The sequence below is a fragment of the Anas acuta genome, chromosome 10 (assembly GCF_963932015.1).
Source record: "Anas acuta chromosome 10, bAnaAcu1.1, whole genome shotgun sequence".
Taxonomy (NCBI): domain Eukaryota; kingdom Metazoa; phylum Chordata; class Aves; order Anseriformes; family Anatidae; genus Anas; species Anas acuta.
The window spans coordinates 20,697,564-20,724,610 of NC_088988.1; the positions used below are offsets into that span (position 1 = coordinate 20,697,564).

Here is a 27,047-nt window from a genome sequence, read left to right on the forward strand (position 1 = left end):
AACACGCAACAAAGACCCTTCTACAGCAACTCACTTCAGCAACATAACCAAACTCTGCTTTGCATGAAGCTGATAGCACAATCCACACATATTCTTTCAATTTTTGCTACAAAGCATACTAGTTATTTTATCATGAATTTTAACGATTTTGTTTCCTTTTATCAAAATTTAGGAAATTAACTTTACAAAATTTCTCTAGCGCCTACAAAAAAAAGTTCTTAATTTTACCCTAATGCAAGTTTTGTTAACTAAAAACCACTACCAGTGAATGTCAACTAACAAAAGATGCTTTCCTTTAAGAAATGTTAAATACTTAGCTTTTTCAGAAGGACTGAACACGAATTTCAAAAGGACGATAACTTTGTTTTGTAATTTGTTTATTGCTTAATCATGAAGACCAGATTGAGCATTTGAGTCACACAGTTTTGTGTTGCATGCTCCTACAAGAATGTGCTGTAATTTTCTTTCTTTTTCCTTCATTCAGCTTACTGCTTGCGTGCCCAACTGCTTATTCAGCTAACCATCTCAAAATGAAACTCAATCACATAGCACAATTTCACTACTGCTAGACTATTTTATACAGAAAACATATAAGCATAAGAAAATAATGCACCACTATTCTCATATATTGCATCAGAGTATTTGCTAAGTAATATAGATAGGAAGCATTTTATTGCAGGCCCAGAGCAAAAACAAAGAAAGACAAGGTATCCTGGGTTAATGATACATTTCAGCATATAAAAAACACTCTCACGCTGTCTTTGCTGTTTCAAGTTCTACCTTCTAATTTTCAAATATTCCTCCAATAAAATTTGCAACAAGTCAGACCCAGTTAATCCACCTAGCTTACATCTCTCCATTTTACTCATTAAGTTATGGCAGTTACCAAAATTGTACTATTATACCCAAATTATCTAACTAATTAATACAGAAATTGCAAGGTGAATTTTGGGATAAATACAAGGCAAAGCATGTCTTAATCTAAAACAACTCCACAGCACACAAATGAATGAGAGTAATGTATGAATTCAGATATTTCTATTTTGGAGACCCTACAGTAGCTCAGATGTCCACCTATCAGTCTATTTTCTTCTCGATGGAGTTAACCCTTCCCTCTTCCTTCTCCTGAACTCCAGCTCCTTTCTCCCCAATTACCCCAGGCATTAGAGCAAAAGTAGCACGCTGCCTGATGACTTGTATCTGATTATTCTGTACTTTCAAGGCCATCTGGCTCCACTCCTGGATTATCAAGTGACATGAGTTAGTCATCTTGCACCTACGACAGTAAGACCATTATCTTTTACCCATCATTCCTGGAGAGGTATCCTAGAGAACATGCTAAACAAAACAAGATACTTTTCATACTTTACATCATATAAGTACATACAAATATATTTCATACATTTCACTGCAATGTGGCTGAGACACTAAAGGATGTTCGCTGAGAGAACACTGAGACATCTTTCAAGCTTCAGGCTTAGCTTGCAGAAGACTTTTCGTATGCTGCTGACAAACTGAAAACTGGAGATAAGAAATATTTCTGTATCACTGCACAGGCTTGTAGGACCAAAACCTTAAAGTCACTGTGCATATAAAAGATGGAACAGCAAGCAAGCTACACTGAAAGGAATAAAAAGGGCAACTGACCTTAAAAATGCGGAATAAAAAGTATCTCATATCAAAAATCTTCAGAAGTAAACACATACTATCAATCCCTTAAGGACACAATACTCTCTAAAGACAGTGAAAAGTACTATGGACCTCTTACAGTAAGACAGGTAGCAGTGATAAGTAGAGCCAGAGAGCTCTACTGGAAGAGGCTGGTATATCCAAGTGTATGTACTAGGGAAGGGGGAAGCATTATACATGTATTTGGTGCAGCTGAGCATAGGACACAGCTCAGCTAACCATGTTATCTGTATTTCCTCAGCATATTTTTCCTCAGTATACAAATATCATGCAACCCAGTGGTTCCTATTGAGATACTGTATTCTGCTTAACATGGTGAGCTAAACACTGGCAAATGCTTGATTATTTTTGACTGTTTATTTTAAACTCCCTTTGCACATTCTTCCACCAGTTAAAGCAGCACAGTTTACTATCTGTTATAGTTCTAATGTTTGACAGACTCTGTCCATTTTTCACTTCATATGAACAAAAAAGCAATTTAGCTTTGGCACACTCAGTACCAAGGTATTTCAACTTTTCAAGCAGTTTCTTTTACAGAAATGCAAAAGAAACCTGCATTTGGGGAAGGATGAAGAAGGGGCTAGGACAGAAAAATCCTTTCATAGAGTCCAACCTCTTTCACCTGCAAATCAATAAATATCGAGAATGGGGAATAGCTATTCCATTTCCTCTTGAGAACATACATGGAAAAGTACATACTAGGAAAAAAATCACCTAAATTTAATGAGCAGAGGGAAACATTGTCATGGAAACTTTTGTCTATCTTTTACTAGAAAACCACTGTTGGACTAAACAATAGCTACCTATATTACAACACACAAACATCTATCCCTGCATCTCTTATCCAACACAATTGATGTTAGCACTGTATATCCCTCCGTGAGTGAACTACTGCCACAGTTCCTCTACCACTAAATAAAACTGTGATGAGCAGATCTGAAACAAAGCAAATACTAGAAAAGGCAGAAAAGGTGTTGCAATATGCAAAAGGAGAAGAATCAGTTCCCCAGCAAAGAAGGAAAGAGTTCCGTAGTCCTAGTTGCGCCAGGGGAGTTTTAGGTTGGATCTTAGGAAGAACTTCTTTACCGAAAGGGTTGTTAGATATTGGAACAGGCTGCCCAGGGAAGTTGTGGAGTCACCATCCCTGGAGGTCTTTAAAAGACGTTTAGATGTACAGCTTAGAGATATGGTTTAGTGGGGACTGTTAGCGTTAGGTCAGAGGTTGGACTCGATGATCTTGAGGTCTCTTCCAACCTAGAAATTCTGTGATTCTATGTTACCTTACACACAGGCAGAACTATCCCTCATTTATATAATACACACAACACACTGGAGAAAGCTTGGCATGCCCACACACAAACATTTTTGCCTGTTTGCCCTGTACAGGCAAAGGGCCTACCTACACACCTATGACAGAAAATGCCAGTAATATGTCAAACTGAATTATTGTTACTTATGGTAGAAAAAAAATAAGTTATCCCAATTAAAAATGTACTTGCCTACAACTCTGGACAACATCCAAACTTTACATAGAAGTGCTGTGCCATTAGCCATGTGTCATGGTGATTTTGTTCACACAACATATGTAGGATATTCCTTATATGTATATATACATATTTAAAATATATATCATGTATTATATTCCTGATATATATATATATTAGTGTAAGTATGAATATATATTATAATATATAATAATTCTAATAATAATAATATAATAATAATATATAATGCTAATACATACTGCTGTGCTTCCAGAGAGATTTTAGTATTTCTCATACAGACTTTGGTGAACATTTGCTCAGAGAGTTCACTAACAGGAAATGCTAATTGAAGCTACAGATTTCTCCAAATCATCCAAGTTAACTTCAGCCTTAGCTTCCTCCTACCAGCGCTGGAACCATATAGATCTATGCAGCAGATGTGTCACACCCAGCTCTCAGATGGTACCCTGTCTCTTTCTTAGCTGTATTCTCTCCTTCTCTAAGTAAATACTGGAAGGATTACAAGTGAAATAGGGTGTGAGAGCAGAAAATGTGATGTAGGCTACACAATTAACAGAGGAGCTGCTCTTGACACACTGCTGCACGGAATTAAGCAAAAAATAATCCAAGGAATTATCCAGTGTGAAAGGGATGGGATGTGCAATAATGGTGCACAAGAATTTCATTCAGCTGTTTTTAATTCCCAGTAATTCACAGCATATATTGCAAATCATACTGGTGATCAACACTGCTATTTGGTTTTAACACTGAAAATAGTATTTTTGTTCTCCTGGCTTCACAAACTTGAAGTTTCCTTGTCCACTCCTGTAAGTCAGGGTAAAAAAGTATGAAGTCAAAAATGAAACAGTAAAAAAGAAGGAAAGTGTTTCACTGTTTCACCTCTGTTTTACTGTTTACAAAATATTCTAAACAAAAACTCAATTAATGCAATCATGATACTTATGTTCTACTATGATCAGTATGTCCGCTGACATCTTAGCTTCTGAACAACCACAAATGCCAAAGTATATTTTCTTGGTCTACATTAGAGCTTCAAAAGCCAAAAATACAAAATTCCGTTCTCATAATGACAGCATGTAGTGTTACGGCCAGACATCCAGCTTTTCGTCTAAAATAGCATTCCGACCAGTACCCCTGATCTGTGGACGGTGGCAGTATGAGCTCTATCCAGCTGTCTTGCAGGCACCAGGTCAGCAATCACTCCACCAGAAGCACATTTCTACGTAGCCTGTCCTGGGGCACGCTATGCTGAAACTACTGCCAGGTAATCCCAACTCCAAGGAGTTGGAAATTAGGCTTTTTGATTTTGATCATTCCAGCTAAAAATAATAGGATTGCTGGAAAACTGGGTTGAGGAACCCGCTCACAGAGCCTGCTACTCCATGCACTGATCGGAAACGAGATCAACATCTTTCCTGTACCGAACGAAGAGCAATAGCGCAGGCTTGCTGAGCTTTGCCTGCCTTCCTGATGGCAGAGCTTGTGCAACTCCGATAGCTGCTGCACAGGATGGCAAATGAGACAATACCCTGAAAAGGTGGCCCAGAATGAAAAGGCTGGCTGAAAAGCATAGGACCCTTCCTTGGACGGACTAAGCACACACTCCAGTAACTGCCAGTGAGATAGCAATGCTGAAAGAGGCTTAGTGCAAGCACGGTGGAGATTTGTGACAGAAAGTTAGAACTCCATGTCAAGCCTTTCACGCAAACAATAAATATTACTTCTGCTTATAATCAGACTTTTCTCCAGCATCGTCTTTGAATGTTGAACCTTTTTCAATTAATTAAAAACTATGCACTGCAGAGTGCATATTTTATCAGCCCTCAGCTGCTTAAGTGTCTAGAAAAGACCAGGCAGTTTTTCTTTTTTCCAGGCAACCCAGAGCAAGTACTTGCAAGGGTCATATCTTTTTAATTATCTTTTCTCTCTTTGATTAATTATTCCGTCTGACAATAGCGTGTTTCTAATGCTATTCACCTGCCTTTGATGATTGACAACTTTTCTGTCTGATTCAAAGCAAACAGCTGCTGCCATGATTGCCTAGCAACCAGGATGTGATGGATGAGCCCCAAAGATGGATGGCTGCAATAAATCATGTCTCTGGCTATAAAACTGAAAAAAGGGATAAGAATAAAAGCGAACAAAAAACAAAACAACGTTTCTTCCCATGAGTGCACTCAGCTCTTTACCAATTACACCTGAAATGGACTTTGTGTCTATTAATAGCAAAGTTTTCTAATCAGTGAGAATGAAATGATGCCATTTGTATCAAGGTGTGTTTACAATTGTTCCAGCAAATTGGCACTTGTACTTCAATTACCTACTGTGTTACACAACTGCAGTGGTAGGAGATCAAAGTTTTACCTTCTACCATTGAAGGCTTTATAGAAAATATTATGTTTTTACAGGGCTTTCTCATGATGCTGGACTTGAATGAAGTGCATAAACTTGAATTCATCTTCCTTTCAGCAACTGGCAGAGTGTACCAAAAGCAAGCTGAACTGAGTTTGTAGAAGGAATAATAAACGCCAGACTTCTGAAAAATTCATTTCTGTAAAACTTGTATAAAGTCACTGATGGCTTTGTGAAACATGTTACAACCTAAATACAGTGTGTTGTTTATTAAATGTTGCTGTAATTCCCTCTTGGTAGGCAGGCATCTCGCAATCAAAGAAAAAGTGCACGTGACAAGCAGAGTTTCAAAAATGCCATCTACCTGTGCAAGTTCAAGACTGATTCAACAAAAAGCTACTCTAGCCTAATTTTGCCTCCTACTCCCGTTTATTTGATTTTTCTACAACATGCCAGGCAAGAAACATGCAATAGTTTGTCAACACAGAACAAGGTTAAGGGGGCTGCACATGGTGCTTGTCCGGGGACGTTTGTATACGGATACCTCACCACTCTGAGTGCTGGCACTACCTGTGGTTGACGCCACTCTGTTGCTGGAGTGTCCATCTCAGGAAAACCGCTGCCTGTACTCCCAGGTTAAGACCTAATTGCCAATATAAAGCTGCTTCCTTAATTCTTCCAGCAGGTGGAAGTGTCCTGGCTCCAGCAGAGGTGCTTCAAAAAGGGAAGCGCTTGCCCTGGCTGTTTGTGTGGACAGGCTATCCGCCTCCAGGAGCCTTCTGGACACCTGGCACTAAACACCAAGATCCGAAGATCTGCAGCCTTGGGTGAAGAGGGTGGATAGAAAAGAAAAATGTAAACTCTGAAATGATTATCTTCCAGAACTTTGTTTTCTTTGCTATTATGGGACCAAAACACAGCCTATTAGCAAAAGGAAAGTGGATTCTGTTAATCTGTTCAGAAGAACATTTTTACAGCATATCTCTATGCTGGTACTGATGATGTCTGACAATGCTATGCTGGAACAGCCACACTCCAGCTTATGTTTTAGTGTTATGTACAGCATGTAGCTGTATTCATACAAAGACTGCTGGTATCCTTGCACGGGCCATAGCTTTGTCTATATTCTTTACAATTATTGAAATGCTCTCGCTAAAAACTTAACTCTGTCTCTGCCTGTCTGTCTCTCTGTTATACAAACACACACAGATGCACACACAGAAATCCAGCCCCTAAAACAATTGTAAGGCACTCCTGTAATGACTGGCTAGTATCTGGTAACAAACAATGAGAAAGCAAAGCCATCAATCAAAGCGTGCACGTTGAGGCCTCCATTCTGTCCCAGCTCATCCAACTCTCAAGTTACAGCTTTACACGGCAAGTCTAAATAATATTCAAAATGATAAATGGCACTATAAGCCTGATATCCATCATCAATCTTTTTTTAAGGAACATCCATCTTCAATAATGCACGTTTGAATCATGTGAAACCAAGAGCTCCCAGATTCATTTACACAACCCCCAGCAAGCTGGTGCTGCTTGAATGATACGTGTCAGACAGTTTTTCCCAACTGCCAAACTTAAAAAAAAAAAAAAAAAAAAAAAAAAAAAAGAGAGAGAGAGAAAAAAAAAAAAAAGAGAGGGGGAGGACAGGAGGGAAAGCTCCTCAGGGGGCCAAGCGGTGCAACGCAGAACTAAGACAGGGGAACGCCACCTCCACAGTCATTCTGGCAGCCCCCGGCCAGCAGCCCCCGGCCGGCAGCCCCCGGCCCCCACGGCCCCGTGTTGCCCCCACGCTGCTGCCCGCACTGCCTGGTGGGGCCCGCATGATAAATGACACGTGTCATTCTGTCGGGAGAGAAGGGTGGGTCCGTGATGGATGGCTCTGCTGAAAAGGAAATCGACTGTTTGGCATGGTGCGGCTATTCTCCGCCAGGATTTAGTTTCAGAACTCTAAAATGAAATCTGTGCTGCTTCAAGTGCATGGCTAGGGCAGGCCGGCGGGTGGCTGATGGAGTTTGGGGTTTGGGCTTTTTTGTTTTTGTTCCCCCCCCCCCCTTTTTTTTAATCCTCTCTCTCTGCCCTTCGGATTTCAAAAAACTGCTCCACTGACTGGAAACTGGAAAAGAACACACATATATCAAAGTCTTCAATAGTTATGATCCCTGATAAAATTTAAATAGGTTGAGGTTTCTATTTTTATTTATTATTGGGGGGGGGGGGGGGGGGGGGAGGGAATGGCATGCAGGCTTGACACAAAAGCAAGATAAAAATTAGCATGTTTGAAGTAATCGTCCCACAGCTTGACATCTGCATAGTAAATTTTAAAGGAAAAAAATGTGTCAGGCAGGCATGAGCTGTTCCCTCCCTCCCCCCCCTCTTTCATTAGCTCACTGGCAGGGTGGCACTTCTGAACCTCATTACTGCAGGAGGATTTATGAAGCTGAACCCAATGGCAAAGAAAAGGCATCTGTCAATAATTGTAGGGAGCTGCACTCACAGCTTTGAAATCTCATTAAGTATGCAGTTATCAGGCATAAAGATCAAAAACATTACTCAACTCCGACAGAATCTTATGGAGGAACATTAATTAGCAACAGGCCTACAGTACAAAAAAAAAAAAAAAAAAAAACAGACTTCCTCTCACACCTGCCCAACCCACAAACCAAAAGAAACACTCCCCCTCCCTTCAGAAAAAAATAATTCCCAGCATCTGAGACTGATCAAGTACATGAAACAAGAGAGAGAAAAAAAATCAGTTGAGACAGTCTTGGCGGTGAAGAGAGAAAAGGAAGAAGCTGTCAAAGTTGAGAAGGATGTCAGCACTGGCCCTGATTACAAGGGCCTATACAGTTCCCAGGCCTTTTATCATCCCTGCCATCAAAAACAGACTCTGTGTCACAGATGGATGACTGATGGCTGCCAGTCTTGAACAGCCTCGCCAAGCCTCCAGGAGGCCCCTGCTGAGATCTGGCCCTCCAGCAACAGGCTTGACCTAGCAGGAAAAGGACTTCAGGCACTGAGCCCAGTTCCAGAGATACTCAAAAACAGCGCCCTATTCTGTTCTTCCCTAGAACAGTCCACAGAGAGGTTGGTTGGGGTTTGTTTGTTCAGCTTACAGAAGTTAAATGTAATACTTCTGCTCTCCATGCTAGGACTATGCATTATTTGAAAATAACACTAGCAAAAAAAAAAAAAAAAAAAAAAAAAAAAAAAACTTTCCTTTGTCCACACTAAACAGATTGTTCTAATTTTCTTTCCAGTTTGCATTTTAACCATGATTTGCACACTCAATTGCTTAGAAAATATAGAAGAGTAACATATAAATTTGGGGGGAAACATACAAATTCATTGACAAAGCTGGATCATAAAACCAAGTGACCTTTGCAGCATTAAGTATGGTGTGCAACTAATTAAGAACTATGGCCACATTAACATTTTTTGTTTCAGAATCAGGGATATCAACTACACAGCTTAACCCATTGCATAGATTTTTTTCATTTCCTCCCCATCAAAAATTGTGTTTGCAAACAATAACTCAAAGCTACTTGCTAGGAAAAAAAAAGGGGGGCAGGAGGGGAGAATCACCTTCTACAGTCTTTTTCCCCACTTGGGACTACGCCTGAAAAACTCCCTCTCTAGTTACATGCTACCCTTCATACATTTTATATTTCCCGTAATTTTGCACCACAAAAAAGCTTTCAGTTGTACAACACCACTTTCACATTATTTACTACATAGTGGATTTTAATACAGTGCACAAATTCATCTCTTATTTCACGAGATATACGGTGATATTTACATGTCACTTGCAGCAACGCTGAAGATTGCTTTCTTAATGAACTACATCTTTAACGGAGTACAGAGTCAGAAACACACACACACACATATAAGACAATCTGCCAGTCGGACTCCTTTCAATATCTAAAATGCATTCTTTACTAAGCAATGCACTTTAAAGAAAATGTTACCTCTGACAAAATACAGAAGCAGAGGTTCCGCTCTAAACAAGATTTTTAAAAGATTTTTACATGAAGTGTTACAATAAGGTGTTTACATTTTTTCATATGCTTACCATATTACTTTTATTATGTGTAGCATCAAAGTGATTATAGCAATTACATCTAACAGAATTAATTATAGAACATCCCATCATTCCTAAATACATAATGCATTAGAGGTAAGCCAAAGAAAGAAAACATCTTGACTGTGGTGACTGTTGTTGGAATAAATTTTTCTCTGAGCTTAAAGGAGAAACCGAAGTAGAAAAAAATATATAGTAGGGTAACACGTTTAAAATGGTTACTACAGAAATCTGAACATAAAGGCAGTTACTTTTTAATAGAGATGCTAACCTGCATAAAGCTGCACTAGCACCAATATCCATGTAAAATCCGTTAAAGTTTTTTAATCACAAAACATGGAAAACTAGCCAATTCACCTAACCAGTGTGTTAGTACATAAACACAAGAGCGTATGGGTGAAAGAGTTACAAGCCGTTACGTATGCAAAATAAATTCACTCAAAGCTTCATTAATATTAATTTAAATTCAGAACCCATTTACATTAAATTGTTCATTAAAAATTGCCTATTTTATGCAACATGCATTCCGCAAAGAACACATAAGAAACTGAAACAGAGGGCTCAATTTAATGATGGAAATATCAAAAGTAAATGAATTTGAGTCATTGCAAATGAATAACAAAACAGCTCTTCCCCCTATGCTAATGTGCCAAGTTTGGCAGTAGCCTGGCAGGAGGGCCTAAGCGCCCCTCTCCTCCCACTTGCCATGGCTTGGTCAGCCCCTTTGACCTCTCTACCACCCTTCAACCTTGCTAAAATAGGACGTAAAAGCCCCTCCTTTCCTCCCCCCCATAAAAACGTTACCTAGTTGCGAGGACACTTAATCACCTCTCAGCTTCTACCCGTTCCAACCAAGGCCAAGTTGAGCCTAGCTGCTTACAAACAACCTCCAGTGTGAAAGGAATGGGAGGTGAGCAGCAACGCTCACTGGGGATGGAGAGCTCTTCCTGGGGTGAACTCCCACACCAATAAATACAGTGAACTTAGCAATTCTCAACAGCTGTTCGGAACGAAGAAGAGAGAGTCATAATTAATAACATGTGTCCTGACAGCATTAATTAATAATTTATAATTAAGTCCAACTTCGATTATTTTTGAGGAGTTGCAACTCTACTGTCCAAGCAAGCCAGGTAATAGAACTGGCAAAGAGCTTTCAGACATGCTGGGGTCTTCTGGTAACTCCTTCCCCACTCTCCCTCTATCCCTGGGGAAAAAAACCTTTGAACATTTTCTGAAAAATACCTTGAAGTTGATGCTTGCACCGAAAAGTGTATAAATTCAGCAGATTCTCTCTCTATTGAGGTGACCAAAATATCTTTTAGGAGCAAGAACGGGGAAATTTGGTAGAATTAAATCTTGCAGTCTCTGAAATTAAGCTCTACCTACTTTAAATCTTACAGTTCTTTTTATGGAAATGGTAACAAACAATTTCAAGCTCTTACAATGTTCTATTCTGCATTATTATACTTAAGAAAACTACAATACAGCCTCTCATGGACTGCACTTTAAATCCTTTAAGCCAATTTTTATGCATTTTTTTAAATGTTGAAATCAAGAAAAATCAATCGAATAATTTTTTTCAATCCTCCTGCTTTAGGTAATGACACCAAAAAAATGCAACACATCCATTGTTTAGCAGGATTTTTAAAATTAATTTAATGTCTAACTGCAAATGCTGGAAACTAGAATTAATCTGTCTGGATAAAAAAAGGCTTACAGACATTTAAATGCATGTATCGGGACACTTTATCAACCTAACATAAAATTGTCATCTTATCTTATTATATGACTATTTTATGCATGTGTCAAAGAATTTAAAAATGAATGCCTGTCTATTCAGTCTAATTACAACTGCATATTATCTGTCTGGATGTACCAGTCCATATCATTGTTACCAAATACAATATATTGTATTCACCTTTCATTTTTAATTTAAGGCTGATAAACCACAATTTGGGCGTAACCAAATTAAAAAAAAAAAAAAAAAAGAGAGAAGGAAAATTAATAATAATAATAATAATAATAATAATAAAAAGGCTCAAAGACCTGAAGTAGATTGTTTAGTAAATGATGCTGAAGCATTTCACAGATAAGATAACCCACGACCGCTCTGGAACTCTTTTATTTTTGGTACTGTATCATAACCTCACATATATATACACACTTACTTGACAATGCAACACTTCAGGCATCTTAATGCTTGATCTGCTAGCAGTACCTTGTAAATAGGGCTTTATTAAAATCTGACAATCAATATCTGGATTTGCCAGGAAACAGTCATGACACTGGATTAAAATACGGATTATCATACCGTAAAACTGGTAGTTACAAGGTTTACTCAGAAAGATAACGTGTAAGGTTACTTTACATCCTGGCAAATCATTTCTTCTCATTCACAATCTGCAACCATGTATTTACACACAAGTGTGCACAGAGCACACTCAAAAATTTGCCACACGCTCCAGCCTGAAGGTGATCTTTTCTCTACAGTTTCCACTAATCCTGGAAACAGCACTGACAAAAAAGGAACCACTCTAATCCTGCTAACTCACCCTAGCTTCACTGCATTTCCCATAACCCTGCAGCAGTCACAATTCATTCTAATCACTTTACAAAACAATCTTTAGTAAAAAGAGGAAAAATGCAGACTTGTAAGCCAATTTAAGAAATAACTGCTGATACATCAGTTATTGACTATTTCACTCCTGCTCATGATAGTGCTCAAGGCAAAACTGAGAACAAAATGACAACATCAACCACACGCAATAAACTGTGGCCCAGGAGAGCACTGAAGCCCTAATTGACAGCTGTCAAGCTAATGGGAGAAATGGCAGCTGATTCTGGAAAATTCTGTTTTCCAGACAGATATTCAGTGGAATCTATCAGGCCTTTTCATATTTATGCCCCCTTTTTTTTCTCCTTTTTTTTTTTTTTCATTGTTCCTCACACTTTGCCGAAAAAAAAAAAAAAAAAAAAAAAAAAAGGCAGAGGACAGCCATAACTAATCATTTTGTCAGCTTGCTGCTAGGAAGAATGTCTGTCCAACAGAGAAATATGTGGCAGGAGGTTTGGAGGCAAATAACGCACCATGGGCTGACACTGCAAGTACCTTCATAGGTAGTCTACTTTATTGCTACATTTACTTTTGGGGTATGTATGCAGTTGCAAGCAATTCCCATAAATTAAAGCATTCAACTTCCTGAACCCATTGCTGCCTGGAAATCTGGCTGCAAGAACTTCATGCGAGCCTGCAACTGAATTTCTGGAGTGCAATCCCAGCCTCATTTTGGAGTCACAAATAAACTATAAAGAGCCCTGAAGTCTGTGAGAAGTGCAAGTGCTGCACATCCCTGAAAAATCAATTGCATGTATGTCAGTATTCACACTGCCCATGTGCATCTTTCGAGCGTGAGCACAAAAGTTGTGAGGAGCTTAAAAAGTATGCAGAAATCTTTACAGTTTCAACAATGATGTATATTATAAAAAAAAAAGTTTGTTTTCCCAGAGGATTGAAAATTCTGTCTCATTAGCAGGACCTAAAAAAGTATAATCGTTTTACTCAAGATATATATATGTATATATATGTAAAAAGTAAATCAGTTTCCAACAAATCATTAGTTTGCAATTCCTCTTCAAAAGAGCTTCAGTTTTTTCATATATTTTTACACTAAATATGCATTAAGTCATTTCTGTCGATAGGAAGTACATTTTCTTGATCTTTTAAATAGATAGTTTTCTAAAAAAGCTGTGAGTGAAAGCTATAATTTAAGGACAGATAATTACTGTTTGCATGAACAAGACTGGCCTTTATTAATACAGTATCTTAGCTTTCCTAGACAGTAGCCTCTAACCAATAAATATTTTCTCGCTTCTGCTTTAAATGACACAAGTCGTTGGAGCAGCAGTCCTGATCACCTTCTTGATTTATCAGGTGTGGAATAAAACTGCAATCCCCGACGTTCCCCCCAAATTTCTCTATCTGTGATATTCAGCTGAACCTGAGAGCAAACAAACTGAAATTACCATTTTTACAGATTCTTGATTCTCAGAGACAGCTTTAGTCTTCTACAGTGTGGTGTTAACACTTGGGCTAGACATAAAGAATTTGTGCACCTGTCTGTTATGTCTGCAAGCTCTGTGCTGCTGAGAGTTCTTTGTTGTTGTTATTCTACTCCAGACCATTAAAAGGGCCCTAATTCCTATGACATGATTATCCAGGTACCAAAGCCCATTTGTCACCTGCAGCAGAAAATTGAGTTAATGCACAACTAAAGGCAACCAGGACTGTGTAATATCAACTTGATTACATCAAACTAGCTGCAAACCTAATTCTGCTGGATGACACTGCGTGGAGCTTGTCATCTCCAATCATTAAAGCTGTCAGGAATCCATCAGGTTTACAGCTAATTAGGTGAACACTAATGAAGCTGGCAAAACAACTTTTCTTTTTTTATGGCTGAGCGGACCTTTCAGTTTGGAGAAAAAAAATTCTCGAGTATTCTCAAGGTTGCTGGGGACTGGATTTTCTGAGTTACCAATCAGCAGACATCTTTAATTCTCCCCCCACCACCTTCTTTTTTTTCTCTCTCAGTACCAAGCAATCAATTTGTCATCACTCTCAGTATGCCACAAAAGCAGTCATGAACCTTATAAGTCGCAGCTCTAAGGCCAAAAAGAAGGGGGAAAAAAATGTAAGTTTCTTCTGTCTTAAAATAAAACCCGTACAGCTGACTTATTTATCTTCATGCACTTATCAACAGCATAAATGTTCTTGTTTTTTCACTCTTCTCAAATAAGTAGCCCTTCAGTAATTCTACATCCCCCATATCCATTAGGCAGAGGCATTTTGATAAAGTAAAGCCAAAGCTAGTGTATGGGAAAGAATGAAAGCACTCACTCTGCCAACTTCTGATTGACCATTAAGCTATTGATGAATGTGCCTGTCAGGAGAGAGACAATTAAATCAAATATGAAACAAAGTCGTTTTGACGGGTCATTTTGATGGAGCAAAACCATTCTTCCATCTCCGATTAGTCCTGCAGTCAAGTTTTTGTAATGAGTATTTCTTAACTAACCTGTTATTTCATAGCTGTTTTTAAAGTGTTAAAAAACATAATAATAACAAATAATAAAAAGCAGCAGCTTTTGCTTTTACTGCTATTGGAAAAAGTATCATTTGCAATGTGACCAATAAAACAGCATTTCAGGGGGAAGCAATTACACACAATACTAAATGTTTAATGCGGCTATCAAAAAGCTAAAAGTTTAAAGAGATTACACTTCTGCTAAATATGAAAGATAGATCATCATGGATGATTCACTTGAGGAAGGAAGGAGAGACGGAGAGTGGAAGACAGAGAGGGGAAGGAAAGAAAGATACCTCAGAATGTGTTTAGTGCAAAAACATTTTCTTCCAGCCTACAGAAAGCCCAACATAAAGCAGAGTTGTTTGAAGAACATGTCAAATACTTGGAAGAGCTAGAATTTGCAGAACTAGATTAATGTTACAAAAGAGAATTTTCCAAGTATTAAGAAAAGTTCACCTTTTTAATTAAGTTGAGACGCGTCATTCGATGGCATGGTTGAGAAATCCAAAATATTGTCTTGAAGCATTTGGCTAAGATATTATTTGCTAGATTGTATCACTGCTGTGCTCCCAAACTTTACAAACTTTCTAACTGCTAGTACAGGGCATGAGACTGCTAAGAAGTACACTTTCCTGCATTAAAAGTACTAGATGAATGTGTGTGCCAGAGAAGAGAACGGAAACGCGCACAGTAATTTTCACGGCTCCATGAACCAGTTGCTGTTTACCCAAACCACACCACCCAGGACTTGTCAGGCAGAGCACAAGCCTGGCTGCTGGATTTCTGCATGCCCACTTCCCGGAGCCGCAGGACCACCTGTTCGGAGCTGCCACCGCACCACCACGGCTGCACCACCGCCAGCACTGCCACAGCCCGTGGGACACCTGTTCCAGCCCCTGGGAGCAGACCAAGGGCAGAGCACGGAGATCGACTCCTGGTCCCCAGCCCCAGCCCTGGCCTCCGCAGGTGCTGCCCCTCGCCCCGCAGCACTGTGCCCCTGGAGTGGCCGTCGCGGTGGCACGTCCAGCCATAAGTGGCACTGACAGAGGGTTGACAGGCCACGCGTGACGTCACCGAGCCCGGCGTTACCATGGCAAGTGATTTATTGATGTTTATCGGGAATGAATAGATCAAAGGCAGCCAGATGACAGGCGATCAATCAGCTATCAAATCAAGGATGGCAACAGGCCAAGGAAACCTTTTCCAGACCGCGTATCCCCATCTAAGGATTACTGTAAAAAATTGCGGGGTCTGGCATTGGATTTTTTCGCTGTTTTCTTTTTGATTCGGCTTTTCCAGAAAATGCTCCCCAAGTTTAACTGGAGTTGACGTTTCTGGCATGAGGAAAACAAAACAAACAAGCACAAAAACTCATCAGGACAAAGCCATGAAAAGTATTTCTGGAAAAAAAATGGAGGAAATTGTAAAGGCAGTATCAGAAACATTCGCCAGTCATTTGACAATACACAGACCCCCCCCTCTTTTTTTTCTTCCTTTTGGTTTCCTTTACAGCTTCTCATCTGGGCTCATAAATAAGAAATCAACAGGATTAATGGAAGAGATTTATAAAGAAAGTGACCAGCTAGGTGGGTCTGTCCATCCTGCAGAGACACCTCCAGTGCAGAACAAGGGGAAGAGAGGAAAGGCTAAAAGTTGAGCAACGGAGCCAGTTCTGGATCTTCAAGTCACACTGCGGACCTTCCAGATCACTTTGTCCCTACCACTCAATTCACAACGTCCCATGTATTTACACAAGCCCTATCTTCTTTTTACAGAAAAAAAAAAAAAGTATTTTCACCGGCTATCACAAATCATTTGTCTGTCAGAGCAGGGGATGGAGCATAACGAAGACTACGAGGGAGAGAAGCAAAAGTAGGTGCTAAAGTGTGGGCTGGAAATGCCCAGAACTCGCCTCCTCGCCCCCCAGCACACCGGCCCATGCATGCTGCATGTGCTCGCACACCTGCCCGGCCCTCACAAAGTGCTGCCCCCACAACCCGGAGTTGGGGCTATACCGAAGTGGGTAACAAAGTAGGGACAGAGCTTTCTCTCCCCACCCCTGGAGTCAAAACCGTGAAGATAAACCCCAATAAAATTAACCCCAATAACATCCCCCCCTCCCCTACCCCCCGCGGCCCGAGAGTTCCTCGGCCAGCCCCGAGGCGTGCAGCGGGGTGCGAAGCGCGTCTCCCGGCCCGCGGCCGAGGAGGAGGGCTGGCGGTGGGGGAGCCCGAGGGAGGCGAGGAGCGGAGCGGAGCGGGGCCGGCTCCCGTACCTGCTGCGCGCCGGGGCGCCTGCTGCTTCCTCCTCGGCATCGCGGGGCTCCGGCGGCCGCCGGCGGGGGGGGGGGCTGCCTCGGCGCGGGGGTGGGAAGTGTTGCCTCAGCCCCAGAGATCCGCTGAGCTGCTCCAGTGTCGGCTCGAGGGCTGGGTTGGGGATATATTTTTTGTTGCCGTGCATGCACGATGCCGAGGAGGAGGAGGAGGTGGAGGAGGAGGCGGCGGCGGAGGAGGAGGCGGCACAGAGGAGAGGACAGCCCTGCTGCTGCTGCTGCTGCTGGCAGAAGAGGGGGAAGTTTGACAAATCGCCCCGGAGGAAGGAGGAGGGAAAGCCCCCCGAAGAGGTGCGCGGGCGGGAGGGCTGGGGTGAGCCCGCAGTTCCCCCCACCCCGCCCTACTCCCCCGGTGCCTGGCCGGGCTGGGAGATCACGGCATAAAGACGGGCATTTCTCGGCAAGAGTCGGCGCGGCTCCAGCCTGCGCTCTCCACTCGCTGTCTCCGGCGCTGGAAGCGGCGGCGGCAACAGGCGAAGCTTGAAGGGAAACGAGACGATGACGGTGTCACTCACACTACCCCACACGCGGGCACCGCCGCCCGGGCACGGCGGGGAGACCCCCCCGGCCCCTGCCCGCCCCTCAGCCCGCCCCCACCCGCCGCTCCCCTCAGAAGTTGCCCGCCGGCGAGGAGGGGCCGGGCCCCGCCGGGCGCCCCACGGCGCTCCCGGGCAGCCCCTTCCCCTTCCCCTTCCATTTCCCTTCCTGCCCTCCGGCCGCCCCCTCGCCCCGCTCCCCTCAGCGGGACCGCCCCGGCCCTTCGGCGGCTCCCACCTGGCTGGCGCCGGCCCCGCTCCCCCCCCGGCCCCCGGGTGCCGCCGGCCCTGCTCCGCCCGGTAACGGCCGCGCCTCCGCCGCTTGGGCTGCGCCGTGCCGAGCCGAGCCGCCGGCTGAGCGGGCAGCGACAACCGCCCTCCACTCGGCTCTTCCTCGGAGACTGCTTCCTCTCCCTTCTCTTTTTGGGGCTTTTTAGGTTTTTTTTCCTCTTTTTATTTATTTATTTATTTATTGGTCCAAGTTCACCAGCGAGCCGCCGCCGCGCTCGGTTGCTCGGGATCGATGCGCTGTGGGTTTGATTGCGCACCCCTGGGCGGCGGGGAGGGACGGAGCCGAGCGGCCGGGCCGGGCCGGGCCGGGCCCCGAGGTGGAGGGGGGTCCCGGCCGCCCCTCTCCGCCGGGCCGCCCCCCGCCGGGCCGCCCGCTCCCAGCACGGGGCGCCCGATGCCGGCCGGAGGGGGGAGAAAATCGAGGGGGGGTAAGGGGGAAAAAAAAAAAAAAAAAAAAAAAAGAAAGAAAAGAAACAGTAGCAAACCGTATTTTTGTCTTTTTCTTAAAAAAAAAAAAGTTCACGGGGAGGAATAATAAATAATAATAATAAATAATTAATAATAATAATAATAATAATAATAATAATAATAATAATAATAATGAAAAGGATGATCTCACTTTTACGGTAAGATCACAAAAAACTCGGCTGGCCCCGCTCCTCGAGCTTTGGGATGCGTCCAGTACCTGACTAAGTGCAGCTGTTGTTGCGTCCTCGCATCGCAGAGCCGCCGCTCCCGCCTTTCCTTTTCAAGTTGCAGGAAATTCAAACACTTTGCGTCAAGGGTGGAGAAGGTTTGGCTTTTTATTATTACTATTATTGTTGTTGTTGTTACGAGGCGATTTTTTTTAAGCTGATCTATAGGATTAAAAAAAAAAAAAAGTAAAACAAAATAAATCGCAGTCGCGTGAATTCCCCGGGAAATTGCTACTCTTGGGGGAAAACGAAACGTTTCTTGCAAAGGCGAAAATGGTGAGTTGTCAGATGCCGCTTCTGCTGCCAAATTCGCTCAGTTCCGTCTCATTGATACTCGCTGGTTTCTCCTCACAGTTACAGGGTCTGCTCGCAGAGAGAGCGATCGGATCGGCTTAAAAGCCGACCCGGAGCCGCTACCCTCTCCCCAAAACGCCCGGCCGTGGGTGCGTGCGCGCTGCTCGTCCGGGGACCGGCACCGGGACCCGCAGCGGCACCGGGCGGCGGCGGCTCGGGCCCGCTGCGGGCTGGGCTCCGCCGCCGTGGCAGCACCCGCCGCTGGATCCGCCCTAACATCTGTCCGTCTCACCATTGGCGCATCCGTCAGTGTCACCCCGGCGGCACAGCGCGACGACAACACACCGGGCGCGACCTGGAGCGGTGCGCGCTGCGAGCAGCCAGCGCTGCCCAGCCCCGCCGGCAAGCTGGAACCGGCCGCCGCATAAGTATTTACAAGTGTTGGACAGGCTCGGCGAGCAGAAAGGGCCGGGCTGCGATTAGGAACAACTCCTTCTTCCTTTCTCCCTCCTCCCCCTCGAAGTCAAAAATTAGGAAGCAGAAAGCCTAAATAATTTATCGCAGCCCGTGAGGATGCGCTTCTCGCCGGCGGCAGCGCGGCCGGAGGCAGGGGCAGCGGCGCCCGGCCCCGGTGCTGCCGCTGCTGCTCCGGGGAAATCTGCAGCAGCCGAAGCCGGCAATCGAGCAACGCGTGAACAGGGGGCTGGAGCGGCTGCCGGCCGAGCCGACGCGGCGTGACCACAGCACGGCACAGCACGGCTCGGCACGGCGGGTGGCTCCGGGATGCGGACCGGGGGAGGCTGGAACACAACTCGGAGACACCCCGCTGCGGGGCTCGGGGGGCGCCGGGGGAAGCGCCCCCAAAGCCCCGGCAAAGTCCCAGCAAGTACCGGGACCGGGACTGGGGCTGACGCTGGGACTGGGTGCTCGCTTGTTCCAGCCCTGCGAAGGCTGCTCCTGCCCGAGGACTCGCCATTCCCAAACTCTCTCCCCCTGCGAGAGCACCCCGAGGCGATCGTTAATTCGGGGGAGGGGGTTCAGAAGGAGGGGGGCGGGGGTTGCGAGTTGCAAGAACTTTTCTTTTTCCACTCCCCCCTCCCCAATTCCGCGCCCCTGCCCCAGCGTTACTCTGCGCGCCCCCCGCGCCGCAAGCCCATCGCCGTGCCGGGGGCTCCGGGCAGGCAGCCGGCAGCGGCGGGGGTCTGGGCTCCAGCCCCCCCGGGAACCTCCCGGCCCCGGTTAGGCCCCATCGGCAGGGTCGAGCCCAGGGGGCAGGAGCGCAGCCAGTGCGGGGGGAGCGAGCAGGGGGCGACCCAAGCAGCAGCACTCGTTCGTGGGAGAGGGGCTGCCCCCCTGTAGCCCCGCCGGGGACCGGCAGCGACCCGGCTCCTCAGCGGGGGGGGAGGGGGGGCGCCGGCTCCGGTGGCGGCGGGGAGCGGGGTGCCCAGCTTGAGCCTGGAGGGAGCGAGGGGTGGAAAGCGAAACTTTCCGTCGGCGGTCCTAGGAGGAACTTTTCCAGCTCGGTGAGCAGTGCCAGGGTGCGCGTGTGCATGAGAGGGGCAGCGGCTGTAGGCGCACACGCACCCACACGTGCACGGCAGTGACACAGCCACAGCACGGCCAGAGCGCTCAGGAAGTTGTAGAACGATTTGGTCGCTAACCATTTCCCCCCTTCTTCTCCTCTCTCTTTTTTTTTTTTTTTTTCTTTTAAAGGAAGAAAAATCTATTGAATTTTCTATCAGACGGATTACAGCAGGAAATGCAGACCGCTTCACGTGCATCACCTTCTTTGGGGGCTCGCGGTCTGTTTCGGAGAGCCAGAACACTACTAAGTGTAACATTCACAAACAACGCACAAATCGGTGGCTGCCCAGACTCCATCCGCACAGACTAAGCACACGAGGCTCAGCTCTAAGCTCTCCCTGTCCGGCACTTTTAACCCAAGGTACCCGCTATTGACTAGCCCCACACTCTGATCACCACACCGATGACCGTCCCACCGGCTCGGAGAGTGCCGCGTCGCTGCTCGCCTCCACCGCCCGCTTCCTGCCCGCACGGGAGAAACCGCGGCGGGCCCGGGGCAACGAGCAGGCACGGCGGCGGCCCGCGGGGGTCAAGAAACGAACAGCGCCGTGCCGGCCGCCGCCACCGAGAGAGAGCGAAGCCGAGCTCCCGGCGCGCCTTCGAGGCGGGCGGGCGGCCCTGCGGCAGCTCCGGAGGCGCCCTTCGGAGCCCCCCGACGCCGAGAGAGCCTCAAATCGGGGTCTTGGCACCGAGCTAGGCAGTCCTGCGGCTGCACCGAGCCGCCGGGGGGGCTCACCTGCCCGCCGCCTCCCACCGCACGCACCGGCTGCGCCACTGAGGCGGCGCCTTATGACCGCGGGCCTCAGACGGGATCCCCCCCCAGCCCGTGTCGCCCCCCCGCCATGTCGCCTCCCGTCCCGGGGAACGCTGTCCCCCGCAGCCCCCGCCGTCGGGGTGCGAGAAGGCGGCGGGGAGCGCTCCACTTTCTGCCGGCGAGGAACAAAGGAGCAGCGGCTTGCATTAGTGCCGGGCGGGAGGGATGCGCCTCTGACAAGTTTGTTTAAAAACACAACTGCCCGCGACGGAAAACGATACTCCACTTTTGTGAAACACAAAGTATTGTCAATAACCATTATAACGACAATAATTATCTGAGGGCAGAACAAAGGCATTTTGTAATATCTACATAACTTTATTAGAGCAAAATTATTTTAAAATGCCTCTGAATTCCCAAGTCTCCTGAGTACAAATGAATAAAAGTTTTTTTCTCCGGGCTAAAATCTTTGCTTGAATGTAAATTGTTTGGGTAAGTGAATTTACACAGCAGCAAAGTTTGTTTGTCTTAGTCCAGTAGCTTTGCTTTAACGAACCAGATGTTTTGTCTGTAAATTGTCCAGAGGACTTTTACAGTTCTGACACATAACGAGCCTCAGAAAATCGCAACTGGGATAGCGGGGTCCTTGCGACCAGGACCAGGCATTTCGGAGGGGGCACGGGGGGGGGGAAATAAACCAGACCGGGCAGCGCAGGCACGTCCAGCGCCCCGCCGTGCAGAAGCGCCCCTGCTAAGCCGGAGGTAACCGTGGACGGGCCAATCCTACTCCCCCGGGGGCTGCCGGTGCCCCCCGCACCCCTGGGGGTACCAAAACCTGCCGGTTCCAGACGCACCCCCCTTCCTCCCCGCCCCCCGACAGCCCGGAGGCGGCGGGGCCGGGGCAGCCGCGGGGGCGCTGCCAGGGGACTCCCGGAGCGGGGCGGCCCAGGGCGGGCGCCCGCCGCTGCCCCCGGGAGGAGCGGAGCGGGGCAGCACGGCACGGCACGGCACGGCACGGCACGGCACGGCACGGCACGGCCCTGCCCGGCGGTGCCTACTGAGTCCCTCCCCGCGGCGGCGGAGCTCTGCCGAGCCACCGAGGCAGCTCCGCGGCGGAGGGAGCGCAACCTGCGGCCGCCCCGGCGAGTTCAGGAGTTAGAGCGGGGCGGCGAGACCGGCTCCCGGCAAGGCTCGGCCCGGCTCCCGGCCCGGCCCCGGGGAGAGCCGTGGCTCCAGCCCCGCCCGCTCCCGGGGGCTGCACTTTCAAATTAAGTCTATCGCCGCGACTCAGTCCCGCTGAATTATCACTTTTGTTTTTTTTTTTTCCTCTTCCCTTGAAAGGAGCTAGGGTCTCTGAAGAAACAATTGGCCACTGCTTTGAAGGAAATAAGCGATACCATTCAGAGCTACTGTAGCGTAATGTGTTCACTTGGGCAGTAGGAAAATCTTTTATGAAAAATAGTTACAGATCCTGGAACTCCACCATATGTGACAACAAAAGCCATTGTGCCAGCAGAGAGGGGTTAGTTAATTTTACCTACACAAAGTTTTGCTAGCTTCAGGCTTTGGGAACGCCTTTGTGCGAACTGGCAGTGATCCTCAGAGCTGGCTCATGTGAAAGGCATTTGAGGGAGCTAGGAGTAGAGGAAGGGATTCCCCTCTTACTTCTTGCATCACCTGAAAGTTTTCACTGCCCAGCTAACGCAGCTGTGCCTTCGCTGACCGCCTGTGACTTAACGCAATAAAGATTTTGTTGTGCACAGATCCATTGCACAACAGGAAAGAACACACGAGGACTTGAGAAAGCCCAACTCCCAGCAAAACCCTGCTTTCCTTCCGCAGAAACTTATTTCCTAGACGGATATATTTTTTTTACGTGATTTGCATATATTGCTTGCATTAAGATATGCGAGATTCCCTTAAAAAAAAAAATCCTAATCCGCCTGCCAGTAGCGGACCTTTATGTGCCGCTGGCACTGTCGGAGCGTTACAGCGCAGGGAAGCGACGCGAACGCCCCCGGCCGCCCTGGGCAGTTCGGGGACGGCCCCGGCGCCGCCTCCCCACGGCCGGGGGACGTGCGGGGCCCGCAGGCTGCCACCTGGCCCGCTGCCAACGGGCACTTAACAAACAAACAAAAACAAAAACAAACAAACAAAATAAAAACACATAGCTGGCTCGTAAAGCCCCGGCGACTGCTGTGGAGAAGGGCTCGAAGCGCTCCGACGGCCCGCACCGCGGGCGCATCAGGCTCCGAGCCGCCCCCCGGCCTCCCTCCGCCTCTTCCCCTCGTCGAGAGCGAACGGCCGCGGAGCCAAAGCCGGGGCAGCCAGCGGGCAGGCCCCGGAGCAACGTCTCCGGCCCGGCCGGGCTGCGGGCGGAGCCGCTCCTTGGCGTGCGCCTGTCGGGGCGAGGCTCCACGCCCTGCCAGGACGGGAGCGGGCACCGGGAGGCTCGGGCGAGACGTGGAAACTACCTGGGAAAATCCCCCAGCGTCACTGATTCGCTCTCTTTGTTCTCGAATCATCGGTGCACAAAGGAGAGAGAGAAATGTGACTTAAAAATTGCAATTAAGCAGCTTTCAGAGCAGGTTTCTTTCACTGGGTGCTCCTTCCTATCACATCCCATTTCTGCTTTAAAAAGCACTTCTGATTTTAAAATAAAACAGACTGCATGAAATGCCTCCTATCCTTCTAGAACAAGAGTTACTTAAATTACGAGTGGATATGCCTAAGCAGTCTTCTTATAGTTTCCCACAGATTTAGTCAGGTCTTGAAGAATGGCTTTTTTTTTTTTTTCCTGATTTAAAAGTATTAAGTTCCTTTGAAACATTCCTTAACCTTTAATGTTTTGTAACTTGATGAAAAGGTCATTTTGCTTGGAGTGGATGCATCTGCTCTGTAATTGTTCTAATACCAGGCAGAGCTCCATCCCAACGCTACATTCTTTTGTGAGCATTTTTCCCCCTTAATATACTACCGTTAAGGTTGCAGCGAGTAATTGTTTTAAAGGCAGAGAGCCACAGACCAAAGGATGCTCACAGTTTATTTAATTTCCCCAACTTCAGATGTTCAGGGCTGTGTTCAGCAGATGCTATCAGCTGAGCCCTGAGAAGAAGAACCTGCCCGGTTTCCCCTCTCCCTACTGTGAGGGCCCGAGGCAGCACAGGACCCGAGCCAATACCGAATGTACGGCCCCAGCCGCATAACAAAGTAGCCCCAAGAGCCGGCTGAGCTGCTCCCAGAACGCACCAAGTTTTCCTGAGTCCCTGGCGCACTTCACGCAGAGAGCTGAGCGGCTGCGGGGCGCCGCCAGAGCCCCAGGACCACTGGGCAGCGGTGCCTCTAGCGCCGGGCGCGAAAAGCATGGTGGTAGAAGTGTTGCTAATTAATTATGCCTTAGATTACTTGCTGTGAAGGCAACAGAAGCTTTTCAGCACGTGGAAATCAGCATCTAGCATTAGCAATTGTAATACTTCGAGCGCCAGCCCGTGCTGGGGCAGCCACCCCCTGCTCCTCCCCACACGAGAGACGCGGGTGCAGTACAGCCCCTACCGGCCCCCAACCAGCCCCCCGCGCAGGTGGGCGAGCAGCACTTTTTCGCCACACTGAGGCTGCTCTGGCACAGGAGTGGTGATACCTGGCTGCCTAGCGGAGATCTAGAGCACGAACCTTAAACGCAAGCAATGAATCCCTCTAAAATACAGAGAGGTTTTCCTAATTCTTATACAATCCAAACATCTAGAGAGTATGTTTAATTAAAACTTGGCTATGCATTTTTGTAAGATTAAAGAAAAAAAAAAAAAAAAAAAAAAAAAAAAAAAAAACAAAGAAATGAGCTAATTATATTGCTTAATATTCTAATACAATTTTTTTTTCTAAATAACACACTTCAAGCCAGGCCAATCCCTCAAGGACCACTTCCTCATTTATAAGGCAGAGCCCAATGGGAGCTAAAAAGAGACTATTTTGTAAGAAGACAATATATTCTGAAAGAGGAGCCATGCAAAGATAACCCCATATTACATATATCAGTATGGAGGCTGGAATACATATTCCGATGATGCAAATCTTCCCCTACTATAATTTGCTCTTTGGCGTTACCAAAAACCCAGACACTGATGTCTATGTATTTGTTCTTGTATTTTTCACCCCACTAATGCTTTTAACTAAAGTTATTTTTTGAAATTGCTTTATTTTAATGAATTTAAAGGTCAGTCCTCTTCCTTTCCATATGCAAATCCTATTAAAAGTAGAGGTTTGATATTAACAGGAACTAATAGAGTAGATGCTCCCTTCACACTGAAACCCCACCAGAGAACAAAATAACCTCAGGATAACTTCCCTTAACTCATTGCCTCTTTGAGTACCCAACCACCAGTAGCAGTACTTTGCAAGCAGGAACAACAGCTGGCAGATGGACGGGCAAGAGGGCACACAGGGCCTCTCCCACTTCCAAACACAGACCAAGGGTCAGATGCAGCCACAGCCCCTGCCCACTGGAGCCCAGCATGACAAGAGGTGCCACCACCAGGAAACCCATCCTCCCAGAGGGCCTCAAGCTCCCCTCTGATGCTGACAGGCTCCAGCTGGGAGATCCCAGATGCTGATCAGAGAAAGATGGGGCTGCAGGTGGGGCAGGGGCTGGTGAGTTTACTTTTCCTCCTGCTTCTGCCACGCCTAGGACCATTAACTGTTTTGTCACGGTTTTTCTACCTGTATGTGGTTTTTGATTGTATTTTTTTAACTACAGCTGTTGGTGTTAAAACAACAGCACTTGCATGCCATGAAGGGGGAGGTGGGGAAATGGAGAGGTAACCTCAGTGCTTTCCTCTGCAGGCCCTACAGGAAAAAGCTCCCTCTCTAATGAGAGAGGAACAATCCTGGCTGATTTAGGCAATAGAGGAAACTAGAGGTCATGTTTTCCAAGCAGATGAATTCAGATGCCAAAGAGCAAAGCACCAAAACCCAGAGCAGCTTCTTCCTTAGTGGGGGACAGAGAAGCTTCTCGCAGCCCATGGCAAGGCCAGCCCCAAGCTTGTTAAGGACAAGCTGAAGTACCAGGGAGGAGAAAGGGACGAGTCACAAATCTCTGATAATTCACCTCCTCTGGAAGGGTACTGGCCTGCTCCCTCCCCAGGCACCTCGCAGGGAGCTCCGTTTCGCTGCTGCCTCCCTCACAGATTCCATCTCTTAAAAAAGGTTTTGTATAAAAAGCAAACTTGATACCTTTATTACCTCAAGGCAAATGTTGGTGTTAACTCCACTGACTTTCATGGAGTTCTGCCCAGTTCTGTTGAATGTGGAAAGAGTGGACCTCAAGCCAGTCCCAGATACGCTCAGCTGCTTGTTTTCCAGTAACAGGTAATGAAATACAGAAAAAAAAGCCTGCTGCAAACAGAAACAAGTATCTTAAGCAGTCAGCAAGTACTTCAGTTTAAATCATCTCATTCACAAAAAATCAACTAACCAACCAACCAACCAAATAAAATGACAAAAACAACCCTCCCTAGCCAGATACAATTGCTATAAACCCAAGAGGCTGATGTGCAGAGGGTTTGGATTCCAGCACAGGAGCTGGCTCTGGGAGCTGTGGCTGGAGCCCTGCAACCTGTAGCACTGCTCTTGGTCTCCCCAGCCTCCAAGCCACAGGAGGCTGGGGTAACAGCAAGGATTGGCAGGGCCAGCCCCTTGGAGAACACAAATCTGCTGCTTGGATGGGCGGCGGTGTGGATCAAATTCTGCTTGGCAGGTGGGATGTGGTACGGACCTGCTGAAATGCAGCTCCAGGAAGTGAGAGTCCTCGTGATAAAAGCAGCAGAGATACCGCTCCTGGCTCCTTGCAGA

The 27,047-nt window shown here is 46.4% G+C and overlaps 1 protein-coding gene and 1 long non-coding RNA gene across 4 annotated transcripts in view; one reads left to right on the forward strand and one right to left on the reverse strand.

The window, feature by feature from the left end:
• TSHZ3 (teashirt zinc finger homeobox 3) overlaps positions 1 to 18,697 on the reverse strand; it is a 64,846-nt gene extending 46,149 nt beyond the window's left edge. Inside the window, exon 1 of one of the 3 annotated variants that reach the window (XM_068693365.1) lies at positions 18,562 to 18,697. Coding sequence is in view for 1 of the 3 variants with exons in the window: in XM_068693363.1 (XP_068549464.1) it covers positions 16,993 to 17,032 (40 nt within the window). In the remaining 2 variants the exon portion in view is untranslated. Of the gene's footprint in view, positions 1 to 10,434; positions 11,289 to 16,992; positions 17,398 to 18,561 lie in introns of those variants that run through there. The other 2 variants (XM_068693363.1, XM_068693364.1) reach the window with 2 other exon arrangements.
• On the forward strand, positions 18,170 to 21,744 carry LOC137861829 (uncharacterized). Its single transcript, XR_011099881.1, has 3 exons — positions 18,170 to 18,304; positions 18,508 to 18,669; positions 18,926 to 21,744. It is a non-coding gene; the product is annotated as an uncharacterized lncRNA (long non-coding RNA).
• Positions 21,745 to 27,047: the final 5,303 nt, after the last annotated feature.